Genomic DNA, 24,160 nt, shown 5'->3' with positions numbered 1-24,160 from the left:
GGGAAAACTGCGTTATCTAGACCTCTATAGATCTGTTTTTCTGTTATTTCTCTTGTTCTATAATCATTTGTCTTACCTCCTTGGATATCTACTTATTTCTGATTGAGCACGATCACTGCATATGAATAATGGCAGAAACAATGTGAGGCCTATCATGAGGTTATCTGTCTCCCAAGAGAATTTATGTTTGCTGCTGGCAAAGACTAACATGATTTGAATGGCATCCCAAACAATTTGCGGTCCCCAAACCATACATGAGGGTACCTCCTTGATGGTTCCCAGACTTAAACTTTGTCCCCCTACGGTTATAAGTGTGATAAAAATGCTGCTCAGAGTCCTAGCTTCTCAGTCATTCCACTGGGCTTGGCAGATTCTCCTCAGGAAAAAGCATCCCAAAGGCCAGGCCAACCTCTCTCATTTCCTTTTTTTTCTTGGATATTGGCTTCATAATTATTCATTCCCTTGTTAGTTCTCTGATGCTTTCTGGAAACAGAAGTCCTCTATGGGCTTTTTTATTTCACTTATCTGAAAGTCCAATGAGAATTTTAATTGGGATACAACATGTTGTTTCCTGTGCCAGTTATTAAGTTTTGTCTTTCAGCTCTCTTTCCTTCTGCCCCCCCTTCCCCCTGCTTATATAAACTGCCTTGTGGTGCTGGGGCTGAGACTCTGGAAACTGTATGTCTGTGCTGGCCGATATTCCATTAGACTTTGCCCATCAGGACACTGAAGAGTGACTACAGGATGTTTCCATGAGCATCACCTCAGCTACACTTCTTCAACAAGACAGAACAGATTATTCTCACAGAAGAGGCTGAATCCAGTCTGAAGTTTTTCCAAGACTTACAGAACCAGCCTCAGGGCATCTCTTTCTCAGAGGTCTGGGTCTTGGCTCCACTGCCCCTCACTAGCAGTGTATGTACAAGTCTTATAGAGACCCTTCCTCTAGGCTTAGAAACGCTGGCCCCTCTCCCCAAAGGCCTGAGTTCCAGCTCTGCAGAGGACTTCCTCTAAGTTGGAATATTTCCAGGTTCTTTCTATTCATCCTTGAGCTCTAGGAGTGGTAGCTAATTCCTACACTTGTAACTCCATGATAACTTGGCGCTCTTATTTTACCCTTGCAGTTATTTAATTAATAATTTCATTTCATGTTAACTCTTTATATTCAATTCCCTCTGTTCAAAGAACTAGTGTGGTTTCTGTCTCCTAACTGGATTTTGACTGATACAGTTCACATGCTTGTCCTTCCTCTATTCTCATTTTACCTCACAATACAATTAGAGAATTTGGGGCCCACTTACAATATTGTACCAAGGCTTTACTGTCCTCTATTACATTTTCCATTTCTAGAATTTCTATTTGGTTCTTTTTCAAGTCTGCTTGGTCATTCTTTAGTTTCAGGTTTCCTGCATGTATTTTTTCCCCACAAGTATTTTTAAGCTGTTGCTTAGCTCTTGTAATATATTGAATATAATAATGAAAAAGTTGTTTGTGATAATTTCATTTTCTCAACTTTTGTGAGTCTGTATCTGCTTCTTGGTCTTCCTGGTTCTTTGTTGTAGTGGCTTGTTTCCCTGAGTGGTTATGTGTCTGGGACTGTCTGTCTATCTATCTATCTATCTTTACCATGAACTGCTAATTTTCCTTGGAATTTTATTTGTAGGATGAAGGTCTGCAAGAGTAACTGTAAAATAGATACACTTGGTAGGACACTAAAGTGTACATGCATAAATATCACAAAATTGCCCTCGTCATACACTTCCATCACAGCATTATCCAAGTTTTTGACCTGCTGATGAACAATTTATATGCATATATATATACATGTATATATATATGTATATACAGTTATATATGTAAGTATATAATATGTAAGTCACTCACCAGCAGTGAGAGTACTAGAATCCTTAAATCAGAATGTTTAGTTCCTTTAGAAGTATAGACACACAGCGAGGTCCAGACTTATTAACAATCCTTTCATTTTGCTTAACCACAATTTTCTTGAAATTCTTCTAGGATGTAAGTTTTTAGTTTTGACCCTAAGCCTCACTCTCCCTGGGGGGAAGATGGTAGTTTAGGGAATGATACTATTAATATTAAAGCATTTGGTGTACAGAGTACTTGGGGTCATAGGCATTACTGCCAACATGGAGAGATTTGAGTAGTACTACCCCTGGCAAAAGTCGGCTCTATTGTTAGATGATGAGGCTACACAGATGTTGAAAGGGCAGTCTGCAAAGGTTTTGGCTGACACTGGAAAATAAATTTAATTTGAAAGTAAGCAGTCTGTTTTCTTCTTTAACACATTTTTGGATGATACTAGATTATAAAGCAAATAATTGCACAATCACTGTGTCATTCACGGTTGACTATTAATTTCTTAAAATTACCAGTGAGCAACATGAAGCATACAGGGTATCCATTACACTGTGGGAATGCGTACACGGAATACCAAAGGTTTCCCTTCCCTGACAAACCTCTCTTTTGCAGCTGAGCCATCTGCATGCAAAACACATCGTCAAATGGTGCCTCAGAAAGCAACTGACCGCTGGGCAAAGCAGGTGTGGACTCTAGTTCCGGAACTGCTACTACTATTGCGTGACCACAGACAATCCAGGTGACCCTCAGTGGCCTTGGGTTGGTCATCTGCTGCTAGATGTGATCTTTGCAGGCTCTCCGCACTGATATTCTCATATAGCACTGTCTAGAAACTGCATGAGCCAGGAAAGGTTCCCTACAGGAGCGGGGTACACATACTTCTGAGATTCCTTTTGCGGTGGTTTTGGGACATCTGTGCCTGAATAAAAGGGTGTCTCTTAACTGTCCAGAGTTTGAGGTAGAACTTCCCCCATTGCCCGCCACCCCCTACATATGGAAGGCTCTAGGCAAGGGCAGTCCCGAGTCTTGGTTTACCTGTTTGAAAACCCTATCCCACAGGAAATTTGCTGAGGGCATCCCACGCCTAGTCCCCGTCCGCGCACACCTGTCCTGAGCACTGGCTTGCGGCAGCCACAGACTTAGTCGATCTTCCCGCGCACACCCGCCTGGGCACTAGCCAGGGGTTAGCCCGGAACCCCTCCACTTTCCCGCGCACACCTGCCCAGGCCATCGGCCAGGCGTTAGTTTACTACCCCTCCACTCTCCCGCGCACACCAGCCGTGACCACCACCCTAGGGAAGGGCATACTCGGTCTTACTCCCAGGTGCCGGAAGTGCGGCTACGCGCGGAACTACTTTTCGCGGACCCTCAGGCGGCGGGCGGAGTGATTCCGCGCAGGGGCTATGCGGTAGGGAGCGCGTGCCGGACGCGGGCCGGGGTAATGCGCCTGCGCGGCCGCTGCCGCCGCCGCTCGTCTGAGAGCGTGAGGGGAGCTGCCGCCACCGCAGCCACCGCCACCGTCGCTTCTGTCTCCACCGTCGCTTCTGTCTCCGCCGCCGCTTCGGCACCGCGCCCGCCATGGCGCAGATCCTCCCCATCCGCTTCCAGGAGCACTTCCAGGTGAGGCCTGGGCTCTTGACACCGAGGCCGGGCAGACTCCATTGCGGGTCGAGCGCTCCGTATGTCAGCCGCGCCCCCCGCCACCCCACCTCTCCAGGGACCCGGCAGGAGCCGCTGACTGGCCGGCTGCCCAGACCTCCAGCCCCTGGCCCTCGACCCCTACTCGGGTGGAGGCGACGCAGCGCACAGACTCGGGCCGGCTGGGGGGGGGGGGCGGGTGGTGGGGCGGGAGTGCTAGTCGGTGTGGAGGCGCGCCGGCCGGTGCAGTGGGAGGGCGCGGTGGCCCGCACGTGCGGCCCCGCCAGGTGTGCTGGTCGCAGAAACCCGTTATCCGGTAGCGACGATAGTCCATTCTGGGCGGCTCCGACCTCGATGGCATGCAGGCTGAGAGCGCCGGGTGATGGGAACCGAAGATCTGCCGAAATGTCCCCTTTCAGTGCCTATGGGAGCTTTAACCAGACTGACGAGCGGTGCACACGGATTCTAGTCGCAAGCTTTATACCACTAAAATCTGTGTCTGAGCCTAATTTCCCCGTTTTTGCATCTCTCGACCCTTACACCTGAGTTTGCGTCTGTTGACTACCCCAGCCACTGGGGTGATCTCGTGGGGAAGGATGGTCAAATCGTGTGACCAAAGAGGAAAAGGGAGCATGGTGTGTTTTCATAACACCTTTTAATGCGATACCCCCTCCCCAAGTTTAGCTTTTTAATGAGGTCCCAGTTTGTTGTATCTTAAGTTCTCCTAATAGAGTTGTGCCTCACGAAAATAAAGATTGGCTGCCTGTGTTTGACCAAGGGTTCTGTACTGGCACAGTGTACAGTTTCACTCACATCACACGCACATGTCACACCTGTGAAGGCTGATATGATTCTCATTTTATAGATGAGGAGGTGGGGGCTAGATGAATAGTTTCCATTGTCTCTATGCTTTTTGTTAAATCATCACAATCCCATAAGATCCATATGATTTATTTTATTTTCTAGGTGAGGAAATCAAGGCACAAAGATGTCAAATAAGTGGTCCAGTCATTCAGCAAACAAGAGAGGGATTCAGACTCAGGTCTTTGTACTACACAGTGATATTCCAAGGAATGGGGTGGATTGGAAGGTCATGTTTTCACAGCACAGAGCACTTCTAACTCTATCCAAATGGGAAAGGCCCTGATAGTGACAGTCAGATCCTCTTATTATGCAGATTGGAAACTTGATAACCAGAGTATCCTGCTGCGGTCACTTGGTTAGTGATATAGCTGCAGTTGTGTGGAGGTAGAAGTCTCCTGAATACCCATCTCCTGACAGTAATGTGAAATATCAAAATACTATCATTGCTGCTCATTATAATGATATAATATGATCATTTATTGAGCCATTTCTTTTGTAAATCACTATACTAATGTATTTTATAAATCTCATTTAATCTTTCTCATAACTGAGGCACAGAGAGGTTAAGTAATTCAAGTAAAATTACACAACTAATAAGTGACAGTTTGGGTTCTAACCCTGATCTCTGATTCCAAAGCCTGTGCTTTAGCCACATAAATATGTTCTCTTCGAAAGGCAAGTAAGCTGCAAGGCATTTAAATTCCTATCGAAGTTCATTTCTTGAAGCGATACATTTTGTTATCTGGAAAATAGTTGTGGCTTGCAGCATACAAGTCATGTAAATGTGGCTTGTGGTCTCCAGCATTAACCGGGTGTTGAGGTTGCTCTGCATTCCTTGTTTTTCTAGACTGTACACTCTGTAGCTGCAGACATTTCAAAATTTCCACTTGTTCCTTAAATCCCTGATCCTGTTACTCCCCCTTGCTGGCAGCAGATGATTGGAGAAACAAGTCATAAACTGAGCTATTCCTCACCTTCATGCCTGCAGCCTTACAAACTTGTCTGCAGTCACTCTTTTCTGCCTTCCTTTTATCTCAAAAGTGGGGTTCCTCCTCTTTTCTGTGTTGTAGATCCTACATCCTTCCCCTTTTAGGAGGGCCTTGCTCAGTAGCATCTTCTCTTTCCTATGTTTTCATCCATTCCCTTGTGGTGGCTTCTTCCCTGGTATCGCCTCCATCTTTACGGCAAACAAACTTCTCCCTCTCTCCTATCTCCTTGACGCTCTTACCTCACAGCTAGACATCATGGAAGAATTACTTTATCCTTCCATCACTTCCCTTATATTCCTCAGTAACCTGCAGTCTGATTTTTGCCTCCACTGTTCCCCTGCACCTGTTCTTGCCAAGGTCACAAGTCGTCATGCAAACTTTTTTGTAAAGGACCAGATAGTAGGTATGTTAGGCCTTTGAGGGCCACATATTGTCTCTTGTCACATATTTTTCCCTTTTTTTAAAAATAAGAAACATTTTTTTTTAATTTATTTATTTGAGAGAGAGAGAAAGCATGAGTTGGGGAGGAGCAGAAATAGAGGGAAGAAGAGAGAATCCCAAGCAGGCTGTGCACTGCCAGCCCAGAGCCTGATGCAGGGCTCGAACCCATGAACTGTGAGATCATGACCCAACCCAAAGTTAGACACTTAACTGACTGAGCCACCCAGGCACCCCCTTCCTCCTTTTTTTTTAAACCATCTAAAAAATGTAAAACCCATTTTTAGTTGGGCCATGCAAAAACAGTCTGTAGTTTGCCAATCTCTGCTACAAAAAAATAATAAACTCCAACCCCAGCATCACAGACATCTGATGCATTTGACACTGTGCTTTACTGCCTCCTCATGTCCCTTTCTGTATTGCTTTTGGTTATACCACAGTGTCCCAAAGGTTTCTCCTACCTCTGTGCCCACTCCCCAGTTTCCTTTGTGGGCTCTTCTTAGGCATATGCCTGGGGTCTTTCTTGAGCGCCTTTATCTTTTCATTCTGTATGCTCTACTGGGTGATTTGTATGTATTCCCATATGCTCAGTGTTTCCATGCAGGCTGCATATTTTTTGCTGAGCCTCAGAGATGCATGTGGGAGAGACAATAGCAGCCTTTGGTGAAAAGCACAGACTGAAGCCAAATGTAAGGATTTGAATCTGGACTCAGGCCCTTACTGGTCAAGTGAATTAGGGAAATTTTGTAACCATTTTGTGCCTCCATCTCTGTAATTGTAATATAGAGATAAAAGGTATAGTTTTTACCTCATAGAGTTATTGTGAGGTTTTGAGTTAATAAATGTGATAAAATAAGGTGTGGGACAGTGTCAGTACATAATAAAATGTTCTGTTCTTGTCAGTTATTGGCATTATGACAGCTGTCTGTTAGATAAGGCCATTGCATGATCCGTAGGTTCTTCAAACATAACATGTTCCAAAATAGGGTTCTTCTTTCTCACCAAACATGTATCTTCTCCAGTGTCCAGCCGTGAACCTAGGAGACAGCCATGACTTCTTCCTAACCTTTTGGTTCTTCTTTCTATTTATTTTGGGCATCATTCTGCCATTCTCATCATAACTGATATGACCCCGGACTATGCCAACATTCCTCACCTAGATGACTGCACTAACTTTGTCTCTGGTCACCTACCTCAAGTCTTGCCCTCTGTTTTCTAGCACACAGGCAAAGAGATCGCAGAGGTTAAACATCTGCTTAAAGTTCATCAATGAACGCTTCCTTCTTCCAGGATGAAAATGCCAGACTCCCAAATGTCCTGTAAAGCCCTGCCTAATCCAGCACCTGCTCAGCTCTCTTGCTGCTCCCCCATCTTGTCCTCCAGGGCCTTCTCTGGAGCCCAGTATTCTTACCTGTGGGCTTTTGCACATGCTGTTGCCTCTTTCCAGAACATTCTTCCCCTCAGACATTACCCAGCCAAGTCCTACTTAGCCCTCTGGTATCTATCTGCTTGAATGACAGAAAGCTGTCCCTGATTTGTCAGAATTAGGAGCCCTTCCTGTGTGCCCCCATGGCTTTGGGGCTTCCTTCATGATGGAGGTAACTGTATGGTGTATAAGTGGTCACTTTCCTTACTGGACTGCAGGCTCAGGATCTCCTTCTATCTGCAGTTGTATTGTCACTGCCTGGTACATAATAGACCCTGAGATCTTTGAAGGAATGAAGTCAATTTCATACTAAAATGTTTGTATAGCTGATGACTGATTAGTTAAAATGTAGATTGTCTAATGACAAAGTTGGTAGGCCTTTCTAGACACTCCATATGGCTCACCTGTGACAATTTACTGTAAGTCTACTTTGTTGAGAGTACTCCTGCCTGTCACACTGACGTTTTGTTTCTGCCCCATTAAGTAATATGGTTTCTGTCTATCACATCACTTAATATTTGTGACTCAATTGGGTTTTTTCCTGTTTTTAATTTTGGTTTGTTTCATATGAAAATTCTTTAAAAAAATTTTTTTAACGTTTATTTCTGAGAGATAGAGAGAGCGAGAGCAAGCAGAGGAGGAACAGAGAGAGGGGAAGACACAGAATCTGAAGCAGGCTCCAGGCTCTGAGGTGTCAGCACAGAGCCCAACGTGGGGCTCAAACCCACAAACTGTGAGTCGTGACCTGAGCTGAAGTCAGATGCTTAACTGACTGAGCTACCCAGGAGCCCCTGGAAATCCTTTTCTCTTTTTTTTTTAAAGTTTATTTATTTTTGAGAGAGAGATAGTGGAAGTGGGGCAGTGAGTGAGGGAGAGAGAAAATCCCATGCAGGTTCCATGCTGTCAGCATAGAGCCTGACATGGGGCTCCATCTCACAAACTGCGAGATCATGAACTGAGCTGAAATCAAGAGTCGGACACTTAACTGACTGAGGTACTTAGGTGCCCCTCATAAAAGAATTATTTTTGTGTTTTGTTTGTAAAACTATAGTTAAAGAAAATTCTTGGGCCAGATTTTCCCCAGAGGAAAAACAATAGTTTTCTAATGGTCAGTGGGAAAGTAGAAATCAGTGTATAGGAACTTTTATTCTACAGTCAATTTTTCAGGAGTGTGCCCAAAGCAGAAGCTGTACTTTTATATCTAATGCATTGTAATAAAGCATTCCTTCCACTTCAGCTTAAGATTGCAGCAATTTATTTAGCTTTATTTATCCTGTCACCCTGGTTTTGAGAGGAAGACTAGTTCTGCAGAAATATTTTTCTTGTATTATATGTACTGTTTGAACTTTTTTTTTATGTTTATTTATTTTTGAGAGAGAGAGAGAGAGACAGAGCACAAACAAGGGAGGAGCAGAGAGAGAGGGGAGACATAGAATCTGAAGCAGGCTCTAGGCTCTGAGCTGTCAGCACAGAGCCCGATGCAGGGCTCACACCCACAAACGGTGAGATCATGACCTAAGCTGAAGTGGGCTGCTCAACTGACTGAGCCACCCAGGCGCCCCTGTACTGTTTGAACTTTTTTTATATTCGGATATCTAAGTTTGAAGGTTGTTGCTGTTTGTGCTGAAAATAGAGACAGGACTAGGAACTAATGACACCTTGATTCAGAAGAGGAATGGCTGTAAGAGTTTTGAAATGTGGCACAGCTCAATAAACAGAGAACATATAAACATGTTCCCTCAAGGTTTCAATTATGTAGCATATCTCTGAGGTGATATTCTTAACGATACAGAGTCTAAATAAAAATAAAAAAACAAAAAGCAGATACAGAGTCTGCCGAGGTGGTCTATTTTACATATAATTTACTTATAGGAGCAAGGTGGTCACTAGTCTTAATCAGTGCTTCCCAGCCCATCTCTGTAGGTGCCTACCTTAAACACTAAATCAGAATCTCTGAGAAGTGAGGACTTTGGCCTTTCTTTCCAGATGAGTCTCACACGCAGCTGGATTGAATCAATCTTTTAGTCATTCATAATTAAAGAAAGAGTTTGTTGTTTGAAGCCTTTTACATGTGAGTAGGAAAGGCAGCACTCTAAAGAGTAGATTGAGCTTGAACTGAAAACAGTTCATGAGCACCTGCGTCTGCTGGAGAGACCCTGGGGAGTCACTCTGAAAGGTGACAGTGTACTCACAGCCTACTACATGTTTGGTTTAGGTTGCCATTTTGTGAAACGGTTTTTGGTACACTAAGGCAAACAACAGTAGGCTCTTTGTGTACTGAAATTGTTGTGCACCCATATAAATGTTTTTAAGGTCTTGTGTAAGCTGTTAAATTTTGCCTGTTGGTAGACTGATGATCCTTGTATTGGAAGTAGATACTAGGCCAATCATTTACCTTCTGACTTTCTTATTTACAAAGTGGTCACCCAGGGTGTGTGGAAGGGTCAGCCTTTGTGAGATTGTCCACAACAGTGGTATGGTAAGTGAGCAAATATTAAACGAATTTGGGCAAGGGGTGCCTGGGTGGCTCAGTCAGTTGAGCGTCTGACTCTTGCTTTTAGCTCAGGTCATGATCCCAGGGACATGGGATCAAGCCCTGCGTTGAGCTCCATGCTGAGCGTAGAGCCTGCTTAAGAGTCTGTTTTCCTCTGCTCCTCTCCCTGCTCGTGTGCTATCTCTCTCTCTCTCCCTGTATGTATGTATGTATGTATGTGTGTGTGTGTGTGTGTGTGTGTATACACACACACACACACACACACACATATATATGTATTTTATATATGAATGAATGAATAAAATGAATTTGGGCAAGTCCTCTTTGGAAGAATAAATTATGATCATAGAACATATTTAAATGTTCAGAATCCTTGAACTGCACAAGATTCTCAGTACTTTTTGAGTTTATTGGATTAAAAGAGTTACTATGTACTAAGATCTTAGTCAAGGTCCCTCTCCACCAGTTTCTGAAACATTCTGTAGCTGGGGCAAAGTCTGCTTGGAACAAGTTTTAAAGTAATACATACACATAGGAAGAATAGTATAAATGAAAATTAAACCTTTATGTTCAAACTTTGGGTCCCTTTTCCCAGAAGAAACCACTATTAAGGAAACCATATCTCTTTCAATCCTGCTATGAAATTCCCTCCTTTTACTTTTGTAACTTAACAGAATTTGAAGATCTTTCTTTTAAGATTATATAAAGATTGCAGCATATATTTGACAGTATTGCTTACTGATATTCTTCTGGGGCAGTAGTTGTTGACACCCTGTCCACCCCCCCCCCGCCCCCCATCCTGTAAGTATTTCATTGCTTTCTTTGTTGAATCTGTTGCTTTCAGTCTATTCCATATTTTCTTCTTTTGCTTCTCTTGCTTAAGGCCTGCTGGTGGCCTCCATGCCAGGGAGAGATTACCATAACTCTTGGCTGGCTGAAGAAGGATGCCGCAGAGCTGGGCTAGCAAAGTTCAGTGACAAAATTAGTATTCAAGGAGATCTTGACAGGCAGGCATCCAACTAGTTGACATTTAACACGTATAAATATAGGGTCTTATGTGTTGGTTTTAAAATACAGAAAACCTACATTGGTGTAATTTGAGAGAGGTTCTGTAAAGCACTACACAGATGTAGTTTTTAAACTGTTCTGAACTAATCTAGTCTTAGAATTTTAGGATAGTTCTAGGAAAGACCTCTGTGTCCTCATTCTTCATAGGTCCTCATTCTTCATGGGTCCTCATTTACAAGGCTCCCTCTTTAAGCTAAGAGAAAGCTTGTGGTAAGTTTGACATACAAAATCTATTTTTAAAAATTAAATTATTTTCTTGACTGCCTAAAACTAGTAACTTCTTTACTAATTAATTATTGAATGTCCACCTGATGGGCACTGTGATAAGGCAGTGAATGAGCCTGAGGAGACATATACAGAAGGAGAAAGGACTAGCATCTTCAGAGACAAGAGACATGAAAACCTGGGATATTATTGCAACTGAACATTCTGGCTCTTTGGTATGGTCAGTTGGTGTTTTCACCAACAGCCCTGTATAAACACAGCTGCAGCCTTCCCAGTCATACTGCTGTCCCTAAGCCCCTTAAATATAGAAACCACAGAGTTGTCGGATGAGTAATTTCTTTTTATGTTTTCCCCAGTGTCAGATTTGAATTTGGATTCATTTAATTGCAGGTCTTAAGAACTGAAAAAGATTATTAAATAATATCTTGTGTACTTTTGCTTAACTTGTATATACGTTGTTTTAAATGTGTAGCTGTGTTGCCTTTCAGAATAATTATTATAGGAATCAGGAATCCTTAGTTGTAGCTATTAACTAATGAGAAAACATGACTTTGGGCACACCACTTCTCTGGGACTCTGTTTCTGCATATAGAGTAAAACTCAGTGGTATTTCCTATTTTATATCTAAAAGTTCTTTTTTGTGGGATTGTCCTGTGTTTGGCATGCCTGGCCCCAGCCCACTAAATACTAGTAGTGTTCTATAGTCATTGTACAATTCAGATTGCCCCTGATTGTTTCCAGAGACTGCAGGATACTACCCCTGGTTGAGAACCACCTTTTTCCTTCTAGTTCTAATAGTCTCTGACTTATTTTTGGGTACACTGTTCTCAGCTGTTAAAACAGCATCTTCCTTTGTGAGGTACTTTTACCTTTTCCAAGTACATTGAATGTGTGTATATGCTTTTGTGTAAGAAACTGGACATAATCATTAATATTTAAGAACTTACTGTACTCAAGAGATTGGGTACAAATTCTTGATGATATTTGGAGTTGAAATCAGAATGTTGCCATATTAACCCAACATCCCCAAACTAAGAATAAAGTGAAAATTTAGAAAATGTAGGCCCACTTAAGTGTATGGCTCTGAAATGTAAAGATTTTTTTTTTTTTTTGAAATGTAAAGATTTAACAGTGTTGGGTGCTTGAGTGTTAGGGGGCTCTCCAAATGTTACTATATGCTTACATAGTATAATGCTTATTTAATTTAAAAAAAAAAAAAAAAGGAAGACTAGGTAGGTCTCCTGGGAACATTCTTTCACCCTGTTGTTTCTCTCCCTCTCTCTGCCCCCAAAGGAACTTTTCATTGTCTCCCTATCAGCAACTTCATATAGTTCAACCTACTGATAATTGTTAGTCTCCATGGTCTGTGGGCTCTGGATGGTGTGACTATATCTTATATATCTTACTGTTTTCAGAGTTAGTGATTAGCAGGTAGCATGTGTTCAGTACTCATGAAATTAATGTATGAAAATTACTTGCTGTGAGAAAGTCTCAACTTTGATTCACTATACTACTGCATTTACTACATTAAGCTCCTACTTCAGATGAGTGAAAATAAAATGAGAATTTCAAACAAGACAGTATTGTGGTTTAGAATACAAGCTTTATTCACACCTGTCTCCATCATTAATCAGCATTGTGGCTTTGGGAAGATTTCTTAACCTAAAAGTCTTGTGTTGTACTAATGTAAGTTGTGCATAGCATACTTCCCTCCTGGGTTAGCAGAAAGGTCAGATAAGGTGACCTGTTGTCCTGCAGCCTGCTCAGCAGCTGGAATATTAAATATGTGCTAGAATCTGTACCACAAGAGACAAATAAGATATAATCCTTGCTTTTAAGGAGTTCATTGGGGAATAAAATGATAGAATAAAAAATTATACTGGCAGTATGAATAGCCTCATCTGTGCTTCTTCTAAAGACTGATCATTATTTTTAACAAGTGGTTCCCAATCTTTGTTGTTAGCGTAAACTTTTATACAAGATCACACAGGGTAACTAAAGAGTCTAGTCAATAGCAGTAAGGTTTGGGTTGAGCAGAAAAATGTTTAGAAACAAAGGTGCCTTGTAAGGTAAATTGGGGCAGGGGAATTTTATAGATATAAGCATGGTTCTCTTGAGTGTGTGTTTTCCCAGGGTTTTTCATTGAAGTTTATCTCATTAATAAACTTGGTTCTTATTTAAACCAAGCACTATGTATAAAAGTGACCTTTGAAGAAAGGTTCCTGATTTAAGTTTTACACAAGGTCAAGCAATCCATCTACCTCCAAAGATGTACCAGACCTGTTGACTTTTCCTTGGACATGCCAAGAAATATTTAAACTGACTGAGAAATTAAATCAAATATGATATGTGGGGTTGCTTTAAGGAAAAGAAAAACTCTTGGCTAGATCTTTGTTACTGTTTGCTTTTGGAGAAACTGGTTTTGGTTTTCTTCCTTTCCCCTCTTTTCCCCTGCCTTCACCTCTCCAAGACCACCTTCTTGCTGAGGCTCTCCTCAACTGTGGGTTTATCTGTGAGTTATTCTTTGTGGGCTCCTCCACCCCCTCCCAGCTGATGTCTACCTGTCTGTATTGCTCAAGGCATCCTTCCCTCTTCCTGGCATTATCCTTATTCTTGTGTGTTTTCATCAGTCTGTATGATTATAAGCCCCTTGAGATTTGACTCACAGCCTACTGTTGATGCATTGCCTGTACCTATTAAAGGTATAGAAACACGGGGCGCCTGGGTGGCGCAGTCGGTTAGGCGTCCGACTTCAGCCAGGTCACGATCTCGCGGTCCGCGAGTTCGAGCCCCGCGTCGGGCTCTGGGCTGATGGCTCAGAGCCTGGAGCCTGTTTCCGATTCTGTGTCTCCCTCTCTCTCTGCCCCTCCCCCGTTCATGCTCTGTCTCTCTCTGTCCCAAAAATGAATAAACGTTGAAAAAAAAAATTTAAAGGTATAGAAACACAAGTCAATGTTTGCCTCAGTTATTTAATGCCAAGTTTTTTTCTAAACTCCTTTTCCTTAAAAAGTTTATTTATTTTGAGAGAGAAAGAGAGACAGTGAGCACAAGGGGGGGGCAGAGAAAGAGAGGGAGAGAGAAAATCCCAAGCAGACTCTGTGGTGTCAGCGCAGAACCTAACACAGAGCTCGAACTCATGAACCATGAGATCATGATCTGAGTGGAAACCAAGAATTGGACACTCAACTGACTGAGCCACCCAGGTGCCCCCAAGGTTTTCTAAACTCTTGTTTTACTTTTCTTCCTTCTGTTAGACTTTGCTAAATAATGGATTAGATATACTGTGTTTCAGAGAGGAAAAACTTAATTTTAATCAAATGTTTTCTTTTTCTCTTTAGCTCCAAAACCTGGGAATTAATCCAGCCAACATTGGATTCAGCACACTGACCATGGAATCTGATAAGTTTATATGTGTCCGAGAAAAGGTTGGTGAGCAGGCACAGGTAGTGATTGTTGACGTGAGTGATCCAATGGCACCAATCAGACGGCCCATCTCTGCAGAAAGTGCCATCATGAATCCAGCCTCTAAGGTGATAGCTTTGAAAGGTAAGCCTGATAGTATTTTCAGAAAGGAATTTTACCTCACTTTACCTGATTTGTTACCTTACATATCAGACAGCTGTCAATAAATTTACAGCCAAGTGTCATCAATAATACTAAACTTAATTACAAAAGTTTTAGCCAAGGCTGTTTTGCATACCTTATTTAATGAGAGGCCCATGAGCACCTGGGCTTTTTGTGACATCATGCATACTGCTACATACGTGAGGGAGTGCATGCCCAGTGTCTCATCCTCATGGCTGCTACATCTGGAAAGGCCAATATTACTCTGCACATGTTTACCAGTTGGGCTGTGTGGTGCCCTTGAGCTCATAATGGGCTGCTTTACAGTGGCGCTCCAGGGATCCTAGAGTATGCCAAGGTACTGCTTCTCTTGTGAAACACATTGAGGACAGTATAGTTGTTGATTAATAGAATTTTACTTCCCCTGAACTCAGGGGGATGTTGGATGCTTGAAATCTTCTAGTTACTTTGAGAATATAGAATCTATGATTTGGGAAATTGAAAGGATTATGTATATAGTGGACTTGTTAATATTTAATGCAAAATGTGTTATCACTTACCTTGAAAAGTGAAAACTCTTTCTGGAGCTAAAATTTGTGAATGCCAAATATTAGCTTTGCCTGTGCTTCTGTTTTGTTACAGAAATAGGGTCTACTTTGTCCTTTCAGTAGGTAAATGGACATATGGGAGTTATGACCTTTCTATTTAAAAAAAATAGTTAAATTTTTTTATTCAAATGGCTTTTTTTCTGTGAACTCTATTTCTTATCAAAGTATTTTTTTGAACATGTAGTGTAAACGATGTAAACTAATTTTAATTGAAGAAATTGCTAACTTTTATGGATTTATTTATTTATTTATTTATTTTTAAAAAGTTTATTTATTTGGAGAGAGAGAGCAAGAGTGCCCCTGGTGGAGGGACAGAGAGAGACGGAGAGAAAGAATTCGAAGCAGAGCCCAATGTGGGGCTTGATCCCTGAACTGTGGCATCATGACCTGAGTCAAAAGGAGTCGGATGCTTAACAGATTGAGCTACCCAGGCACCCCTATGGATTCTTCATGATTGTTTTGGTTCTTCTGCATTTTCTGTTTTGCAGTACTTTTTTTTTTTTTTAGTTAATTAATTTTTTAAAAGTAGGCTCCATGCCTAATGTCAGGCTTGAACTCATGACTCTTGAGATTGAGAGTCACATGTTCTACCAAATGAGCCAGCCAGGTACCCCTATTTTGCAATACTTTTGAGAGACCTTATCTGTTGTGGTGTTTGCTGTTTGGTATTCTAAGCGGGTCTGAGAGACAACCAGCAATTTAGTCTTCCTGGTCCTCTAATATGATTCTCTATACCGGTGTGCACTGTGGATCTCCTAGAGGGAGTTGTTGGAGTGTGGTAGGAGAGTGGAGAGAACTCGGTATTTACATGCTCTCAATCCCTCCAACCAAAGTGGCAACACACCCGAAGTTGAACAAGTTGGGTTTACTACTTGTTTAAGTGAGAGAGAAATCACACCATGGGGAGCTGGGAGGTGTCACAGTATTAATAGAGAGTGTTAGAAAAAAACTTTTGTAGGATTTGGGCTTCAGTTGGGTGATTTGGGGGATGGTCTAAGGAAACAGGAGTTTGCTATAGATTGGATGTTGTTAGGGTCACCTAGGTGGCTCAGTCAGTTAAATGTCTGACTTCAGCTCAGGTCATGATCTCATGGTTCGTGAGTTTGAGTCCCGAATTGGGCTCTGTGCTGATAACTCAGAGCCTGAAGCCTGCTTCAGATTCTGTGTCTCCCTCTCTCTGCCCCTCCCCCATATTCTCTCTCTCTCTCTCTCTCTCTCTCTCTCAAAAATAAACAAACATTAAAAAAGAAAGATTGGATGCTGTTAGAAAGTGGGGGTAATTTTATGATTAGGTGTCTCAGTAAATCTTACCTATAGGGGAAGGGCAGACTAGAGTGAGGATAAAGCTGGAATTGGTTAAAGAAATAGCAGTCATGCATTTCAGCCAAGAGAATGGCTGTTTGGTATTTTGTGGGTTTCCCAGTTACCTTGTTTTTGTCTGTACTTAGATAAGATTCTGAAGCAGCCTTGCTTTGTCTCACTTTATCATGGTCTCAGAGGGACTTGTCTGAGGTTGGTGTCCTCTGAGATGGTTTATGTCCACTAGGAGAGCAGTATGGTTTGACTGTGAGGTCTGGCCAGCTTCCTGATGGCAGGCGCTGCTCTTTTTTTTTTTTTTTTTTTTTCATTCTCAGTGTTCATATGAATTGCTTCATCTATGGCAGTTGACTGCTATTTTCTTTTGCATGAGGAAGTGTGAGCTGTGGAACCAAAGTTATATAATTTTAAGTATTCTGTTTTTATTACAATCTTGTGGCTGTTAGGATAACCTTGGACCCTTGTAGTACAATTTTTTGGCAAGTGGTGGTGGTGTGTTTCAAAGACCCTAGACCAAAATAAGCAAAAGTGTCTTAAAAAAAAAAGATATTTGTACAGTGGCTAAATTACAGAGAATATTTAATTATAATTTTATTGTTTCACATGACTTAGTTCCATAGGGGCCAGTGTGAAAGCATGAAAGTGAAGTCAAGGGTCCTGGTCTTAAATCTCACAGACTACCCATTTTGGCTGGTGAAGTCTTGTGATGGGAAAAGGGCTCTTCATGAGATGTACCTCTTTTTTAAAAAGGTCTGCCTTGCAGTCTGTCCTTTTATCTGGCTGAGAGCTCCTGAGGTCCTCAGCCCATGCCACTGCCCATCCTTCTGGAGAAGCCTGGAGCAGATTCACTTACCACACTTTCTTCAGACTGTCTCTACTGATGCTTTTGTAGTGAATATTTTAAAACCAGAGATACATTTTTACCCTTGACAGGAAATGGGGGTAGAATTCCTCATCTGTTGCTCATCATCTTAATGAAACATTAATACTCTAAGTGAGGGATAGGTAACCTGTTGTTTTTGTACAGCCCCAAGCTAAGAATGGTTTATATATTTTTAAAAAGTTGTAAAAACAGACAAATATGTGACAGAGATCTTGTATGCCCCTATAAAGAAAAAGTTTCCTGACTACTTGCATTATTGGCCTGAGTATATTTCTTACTGTTATTATGAAACATAGTACTTTGAGTAGTCATTTGTGTTTCTTTTTACAAACTCTACCTCTTCCCCTTAATTTTTAGAGGTAGATTGAGTATAGGCTATACAGTGCCAGCCTAGCAGTTGGCACTTGACCCAGGTGGGGAGGGGAGAGGTGGTGGGATGGTACCCCCTTGCTGTAGCACATCCTTCACCCTGACAATTGGAATCTGACAGAGGATTGATTCCCAAAGGAGGTTGGTCTCTTTTATTTTTTTTTTAATTCTTTTTGTGTCACTAAATATTTTGTACCTCATGTAAAACAAGTCCTTTTTAACCAGTCTAGTGACAACTTGACGAGTTTTTGAATTAGAGGAAATTTCTTATATGATCCCAGGCTATTTGAAACTAAAAGGTACCTCTATCCTATAGTTGAACTTCTAATCCAGTCACTTTTTTCTTTCTTAACCATTTTTTTCAGGTATAATTTACATGCCAGGAAATTCATTTATTATAAGTGTACAGTTCAGTGACTTTTAGTAGACTTATTGAGTTGTCAGGGTGCCTGGGCGGCTCAATTGGTTAAGTGCCTGACTTTTGATTTCAGCTCAGGTCAAAATCTCATGGTTGTGAGATCAAGCCCTGAGTTGGGCTCTGCACTAAGCATGGAGACTGTTTAAGATTCTCTCTCTCCGTCTCTCTCTGCCTTTCCCCCAAGTGCCTGCACACGTTCTCTCTCTCTCAAATAAATAAATAAAAGTTAAAAATAAATAAAAAATAAAAGTCAGTGTTAAAAAATTTATTGAGTTGTGGAACTATCACCATGCTCTGGTTTTAGAAAATTTCTGCTATCCCAAAAAGTTCCTTTGTTCCTGTCTGCAGTCATTCTTCACTTCTATCCTTAGCCCTAGGCAGCTACTGATCTGTTTTCTGACTCTGTAGAGTTGCCATTTCTGGACATTACAAATAAAGGAATCATACAATATATAATCTTTTACATCTGGCTTCCTTCAATTAGCATAGTATGTTTCAGGTTCATCTACATTGTAACTTGTATCAGTAGTTAGTTCCTTTTTATGGTTGAGTAAAATTCCGACTTTATTATTCCATGGATATATTGCATTTTGTTTATTCATTTATCCGTTTATGGACATTTGCATTCGTGCTAGTTTTTGGCCATTAAGAATATCGCTGCTGTGAACACTTTCCTACAAGTCTTTGTAGATGTATATTTCTGTTTTTCTTGGGTAAATACCTAGGAGTAGAATTGCTGGATCATACAGTAAATTTTTTTAGTTCTTTAAGGCACTACCAAACTGTTTTCTAGAGTGACTGTACCATTTTACATTTCTGCCAACAGTGTATGAGGAGTCTAGTTTTTGTAACATGTATGCAACACTTGATATTGTCTTTTTTATTAAAGTAATTCCAGAGGCTACCTATGGATACCTCATGGTGGTTTTAATTTGCATTTCTGTAATGCCTAAGGATGTTAAGTGTCTTTTCTTTTCATGTTGTTATTTGTCATTTATATGTCTTTTTTTTTTTTTTTGCCATTCATGTATCTTGTTAGAGAAATGTCTTCAAATCTTTTGCCCAGTTTTTAAAGGGTTTTTTTTTAAAGTTTGTTTACTTATTTAGAGAGACAATGTGAGCACAAGCGAGGGAGGGGCAGAGAGAAAGAGAGGGAGAGAGAGAATTCCAAGAAGGTTCTGCTCTGTCAGCACAGAGACCAACTCGGGACTCATTCTCACCAACTGTGAGATCATGACTCACTTATTGGGCTCACCCAAATCAAGAGTGGAATGTTTAAACTGGCTAAGCCACCCAGGTGGCCCTGCCCATTTCTTAATAGGCTTATTTGTCTTATTATTGAATTTTAAGAGTGCTTTGTATATTCTGGTTATAAATCATTTATCAACTGTGTGATCTGCATATATTTTCTCCTAATTTGTAGCTCTTCTTTTTATTTTCCTAATATATCTTTTGAAGAAAACATTTTTTATTTTTGATAAAGTCCGGATTACCACTTTTTTTCTTTAATGGATCTTGATTTTGGAGTCTTACCTAGGAATGCTTAGCCTAGGAGTGCAAGGTCATGATGATTTTCTATATTTTCTTCTAATGGTTTTATGGTTTTAACGCTTACATGTAGGTCCATAGTCTGATTTAAGTTGCTTTTTGTGTATGGCATGAGATAAGAATGTTAGGTTTTTCTTCATTTCCTCCTCTTCTTTCTTCTTCTTTCTTCTTTCTTTTTCTTTTTTCCTTTTCTTTTTCTTTTTTCGGTGGGGTAAGGGCATTCAGTTGTCCCAGCACCATTTGTTGAAAAGACTCTTCTTCCCCATTGAATTATCTAGGCGACTTTGGTAAAAATCAGTTAACCATATAAATAGACCTGTTTCTGGACTCAGTTCTATTTCATTGATCCATATGCCCAACCTTGTGCCAAATACTTGATTACTATGGTTTTATAGTAAGTTTTTTTTTATGTTTATTTATCTTTGAGAGAGAGCACAAGCAGGGAAGGGGCAGAGGGAGAGGGGGACAGAGGATCTGAAGCTGGCTCTGTGCTGACAGCAGCAAGCCCATTGTGGGGTTTGAACTCATGAACCGCGAAATCATGAGCCTAGCCAAAGTCCGGATGCTCAACTGAGCCACCCAGGTGCCCCTATGGCTTTGTAGTAAGTTTTAAATGAGATAGTGTTGGTATTCCAACTTCATATTTTTCAAAATAGTTTTTGAAACTATGAAACTAGGTCCTTTTAATTTCCACTTAAGTTTTAGGATCAGTTTCTACAAATAGCCTGATAGGATTTTGATAGGGATTGCATTGAATTTATTAATCAATTTGGCAAGAATTGCCATCTGACAATATTGAGTTTTCTAGTCATTCAACATGGAATGTCTGTTTATTTAGATATTCAATTTTTTCAATGATGTTTTACACTTTCTTTTTTTTAATTTTTATTTTATTTAAAAACATTTTTTTAACATTTATTTATTTTTGAGAGAGAAAGAGACAGAGCAGGGGTAGGGGGGGAGAGAGAGACAGAGAGACAGAGAGACAGACACACAGAATCCGAAGCAGGCTCCAGGCTCTGCCAGCACGGAGCCCGATGTGGAGCTCAAACTCATGAACTGTGAGATCATGACCTGGGCTGAAGTCGGACACCCAACCGACTGAGCCACCCAGGTGCCCCGAATTTTTATTTTATTTTAGAGAGAGAGTGAGAGAGGACACAGGGGAGGGGCAGAGAGAGAGAGGAGAGAGAGAGAATCCTAAGCAGGCTCCATGCTCAGCCATGGGGCTCTATCTCACAATTCTGAGATAATGACTTGAGCCAAAATCAAGAGTTGAACACTTAACTGACTGAGCCACCCAGATGTTCCTGTTTTACACTGTGTACAAATCCTGATATAGTATGATACACATAGTTGATACACATTACATTAGTTTCAAGTGTATAACTTAGTGTGATTCCACAAGTCTGTACATTATGTTGTGCTCACCACAAGTATAGCTACCACCTGTTACCATATAGTGCTATTATATCATTGACTGTATTCCCTATGCTGTACCTTTTATCCCTGGGACTTATATCTTCCATAGCTGGAAATCTGTATCTTCTACTCCCCTTCACCCATTTTTATAACTGATTTTTATATACACATCTGTATTCTGTACAATTGCTAAACTTCTTTATTCTTAGAGTTTTTAGTGCGTTTCTTCAAATTTTTGATATACCACATCATGGTTATCTGCATATAGACAGTTTTACATCTTCCTTTCTCATCTGGATTCTATTCAGTTTATTTCAACATTGCATTGGCAGAATAGAAGTGGCAAGAACATGAGTGTCTGGGTGGCTCAGAGGTTGAGTGTCCGACTCTTGATATGGGCTCAGGTCATGATCTTGTGGTGGTGAGATCAAGCCCCACGTTGTGCTCTGTGCTGACAGCAAGGAGCCTGCTTGGGATTTTCTCTTTCCCTCTCTCTCTGCCCCTACCCTGCGTGTGTGCATTCTTGTCCTCCCTCCCTCTCTCCCTCCCTCCGTCTCTCTCTCTCTCTCTCTCTCTCTCTCTCTCTCTCTCTCTTTCTCTTTCTCTCTGTCCAAATAAAAATTAAAAAAGAAGTGGCAAGAACAGACATCCTTGACTTATTTCTGAAATTGGGGAAATAATTTAGTCTTTCATCATTGAATATGATGTTAGCAGTAGGTTTTGGATAGATGAACCCTTTATTAAGTTGAAGAAGTTCCTTTATATTTTTATTTTGTTTAGAGCTTCTATCATGAGAAGGGGTTGACTTTTTCAAATGCATTTGATGCATCTGTTGAGATGATCATATGGTTTTGAGCCCTTAGAGTGTAATATATTATGTGAATTGACAAACCAACCTTGCATTCCTAGAATGAATCCCTCTTGGTAATAGGGTATAATTGTTTTTATGTATAGCTAGATTTGGTTCACTCATATTTTAAGGACTCTTCCATTTTTGTGATAAGTGTCTGTGGTTTCTTTTCTCGTGATGACTTTGTCTTTGGTTATTATTGCCTTACAGAATGACATGGGAAGTGGTCCCTCTTCTGCTTTCTGAGTTTGTGAGAGACTTCATATTTCTATTGTCTTTGAATATTTGATAAACTTTAACAGTTAAAGCCTTCTGAGTTTGTGTTTTTCTTTATGAGATAATTTTAAACTAAGAACTCAACTTCTTCACTTGTTGTAAATCTGTTCAGATTTTCTTCCTTGTGTCAGTTTTGGTAATTTATCTTACTAGGAATTTATATACAAGTCATCTAAGTCTTCTAATGTGTTGGCATAAAATTGTTCATACTCTTCTTGTAATCCTTTTAATTTCTTCAAGATCACCAATGGTGTCCTCTCTTTTATTCCTGATTTTGGTAATTTGGGTTTGTCTTTTTTTCTTGATCAGTCTAAGGTTTGTCAGTTTTCTTGATTGTTGTGAAAAGCCAACTTTTTGTTTTATCGATTTTTCTGTATTACTTTCCTGTTATTTTTCCTTGAGTTTTGCTCTACTCTTAATCTCTATATTTTTGTTCCTTTGGGTTTTGTTGGCTCTTTCTGTAGTTTATTAAGGTGGAAACTTACTTGATTTGAGATCTTCTTTTGTAAGTACACTTTTAAAAAGTATTTATTTAAGTAATCTGTACACCCAACATGAAGCTCAAACTCACAACCCTGAGATTAAGAGTTGCATGCTGAGCTAGCCAGGAGCCGCTGAGATCTTCTTTTAAGATCTTGACATTTAAAACAGTATATTTGCCCTAAGGGTTATTTACATGTGTGTTGTTGAATTTCCAAAATTTGGAAATATCCCACTTTTTTATTATTGATTTCTAATAATTCTATTATAATCAGATAATTTATTTTATATGATTTCAAATTTTAAAATTTCTTAAGACTTTTTTATAGCCAGCATATGATCTGTCCTCAAATATGTTCCAGGTATACTTGGAAAGAACATATTTTCTTGTTGGGTGATGTGTTCTAAAGATGTCAGGTTGAATTGGACAGCAGTATTCAAATATATTTTTCTGTTTAGTTGTCTAATTATTGAGAGTGGGGTATTGAAATCTCCAACTTTTTTTTCAATATTTAAAAATTGTGGCTAAATACATATAATGAAATTTATTATATTAACCATTTTTTAGTGTAAGCACATTCATATTGTTGTATACCTATCACTACCATCCCCCTTCAGAACTATTTACCTTTTGCAAAACTGAAACTCTGGACCCATTAAACAATAACTGGGAGAGGAAGGAATGAGGAACTTCCTCTCTCAGTCCCTGGCATATACCATTATATTTTCTGTCTCTACAATTTTGACTACTCTAGATACCTAATATATGTAGAATCATACAGTATTTGTCTTTTTTTGACTGGGTTATTTCACTTAGCATGATGTGTTTCTTTGCAATTTTTTTTATTTAAAGTTTATTTTGTCTGAAATTAACCATCCTGCTCTCTTTCAATTTGCATGGAGTATCTTTTTTCATCCTTTCACTTTTGACCTCTTTGTGTCTTTGGATCTAAAATGAGTCTTGCTAGATAGCATATAGTTGGATCACGTTTTTGTATCTGTTTTGTCAGTCTATGTCTTTTGATTGGAGAGTTTAATCCATTTACATTTAATGTGTGCTGATGAAGGACTTCTGTCATTTTACTATTTGTTTTCTACATACTCTATGGCTTTTTTGTCCTTCATTTCTTACATTACTATCTTTTCCTTATGTTTACTTGGTGTTTTTTGTTTTTGTTTTTGTTTTGTGTGAAAACATTTAAACTCCTTTCTTGTTTCTTTTGTGTATATTCTACAGCTATTTTCTTTGTGTTTTCTATGGAGACTATATTTAACATTCTGAAGTTATAACAATCTAATTTGAAATTATACTGGCTTAACATTTTTTATGCAAAATTTTTATTTTTTATCTTTTTAATATAACGTATTGTCAAATAGGCTGACCTACAGTGTGTAAAGTGTGCTC

At 40.2% G+C, this 24,160-nt stretch overlaps 1 protein-coding gene across 2 annotated transcripts in view; it reads left to right on the top strand.

Annotated features, from left to right (window-relative positions):
* Positions 1 to 3,437: 3,437 nt before the first annotated feature.
* The window catches only part of CLTCL1 (clathrin heavy chain like 1), a 103,150-nt gene continuing 82,427 nt past the window's right edge, over positions 3,438 to 24,160 (top strand). For both annotated transcript variants that reach the window (XM_030336529.1, XM_030336530.1), the window contains exons 1-2: positions 3,438 to 3,498; positions 14,359 to 14,566. In XM_030336529.1, coding sequence (XP_030192389.1) covers positions 3,457 to 3,498; positions 14,359 to 14,566 — 250 coding nt within the window. In that variant the 5' untranslated portion in view covers positions 3,438 to 3,456. The remainder of the gene's footprint in view (positions 3,499 to 14,358; positions 14,567 to 24,160) is intronic.

This window comes from Lynx canadensis, chromosome D3 (assembly GCF_007474595.2).
Source record: "Lynx canadensis isolate LIC74 chromosome D3, mLynCan4.pri.v2, whole genome shotgun sequence".
Lineage (NCBI taxonomy): Eukaryota > Metazoa > Chordata > Mammalia > Carnivora > Felidae > Lynx > Lynx canadensis.
Note: the sequence above shows the minus strand (reverse complement) of the source record. Positions and strands in the feature narration are given on the sequence as shown.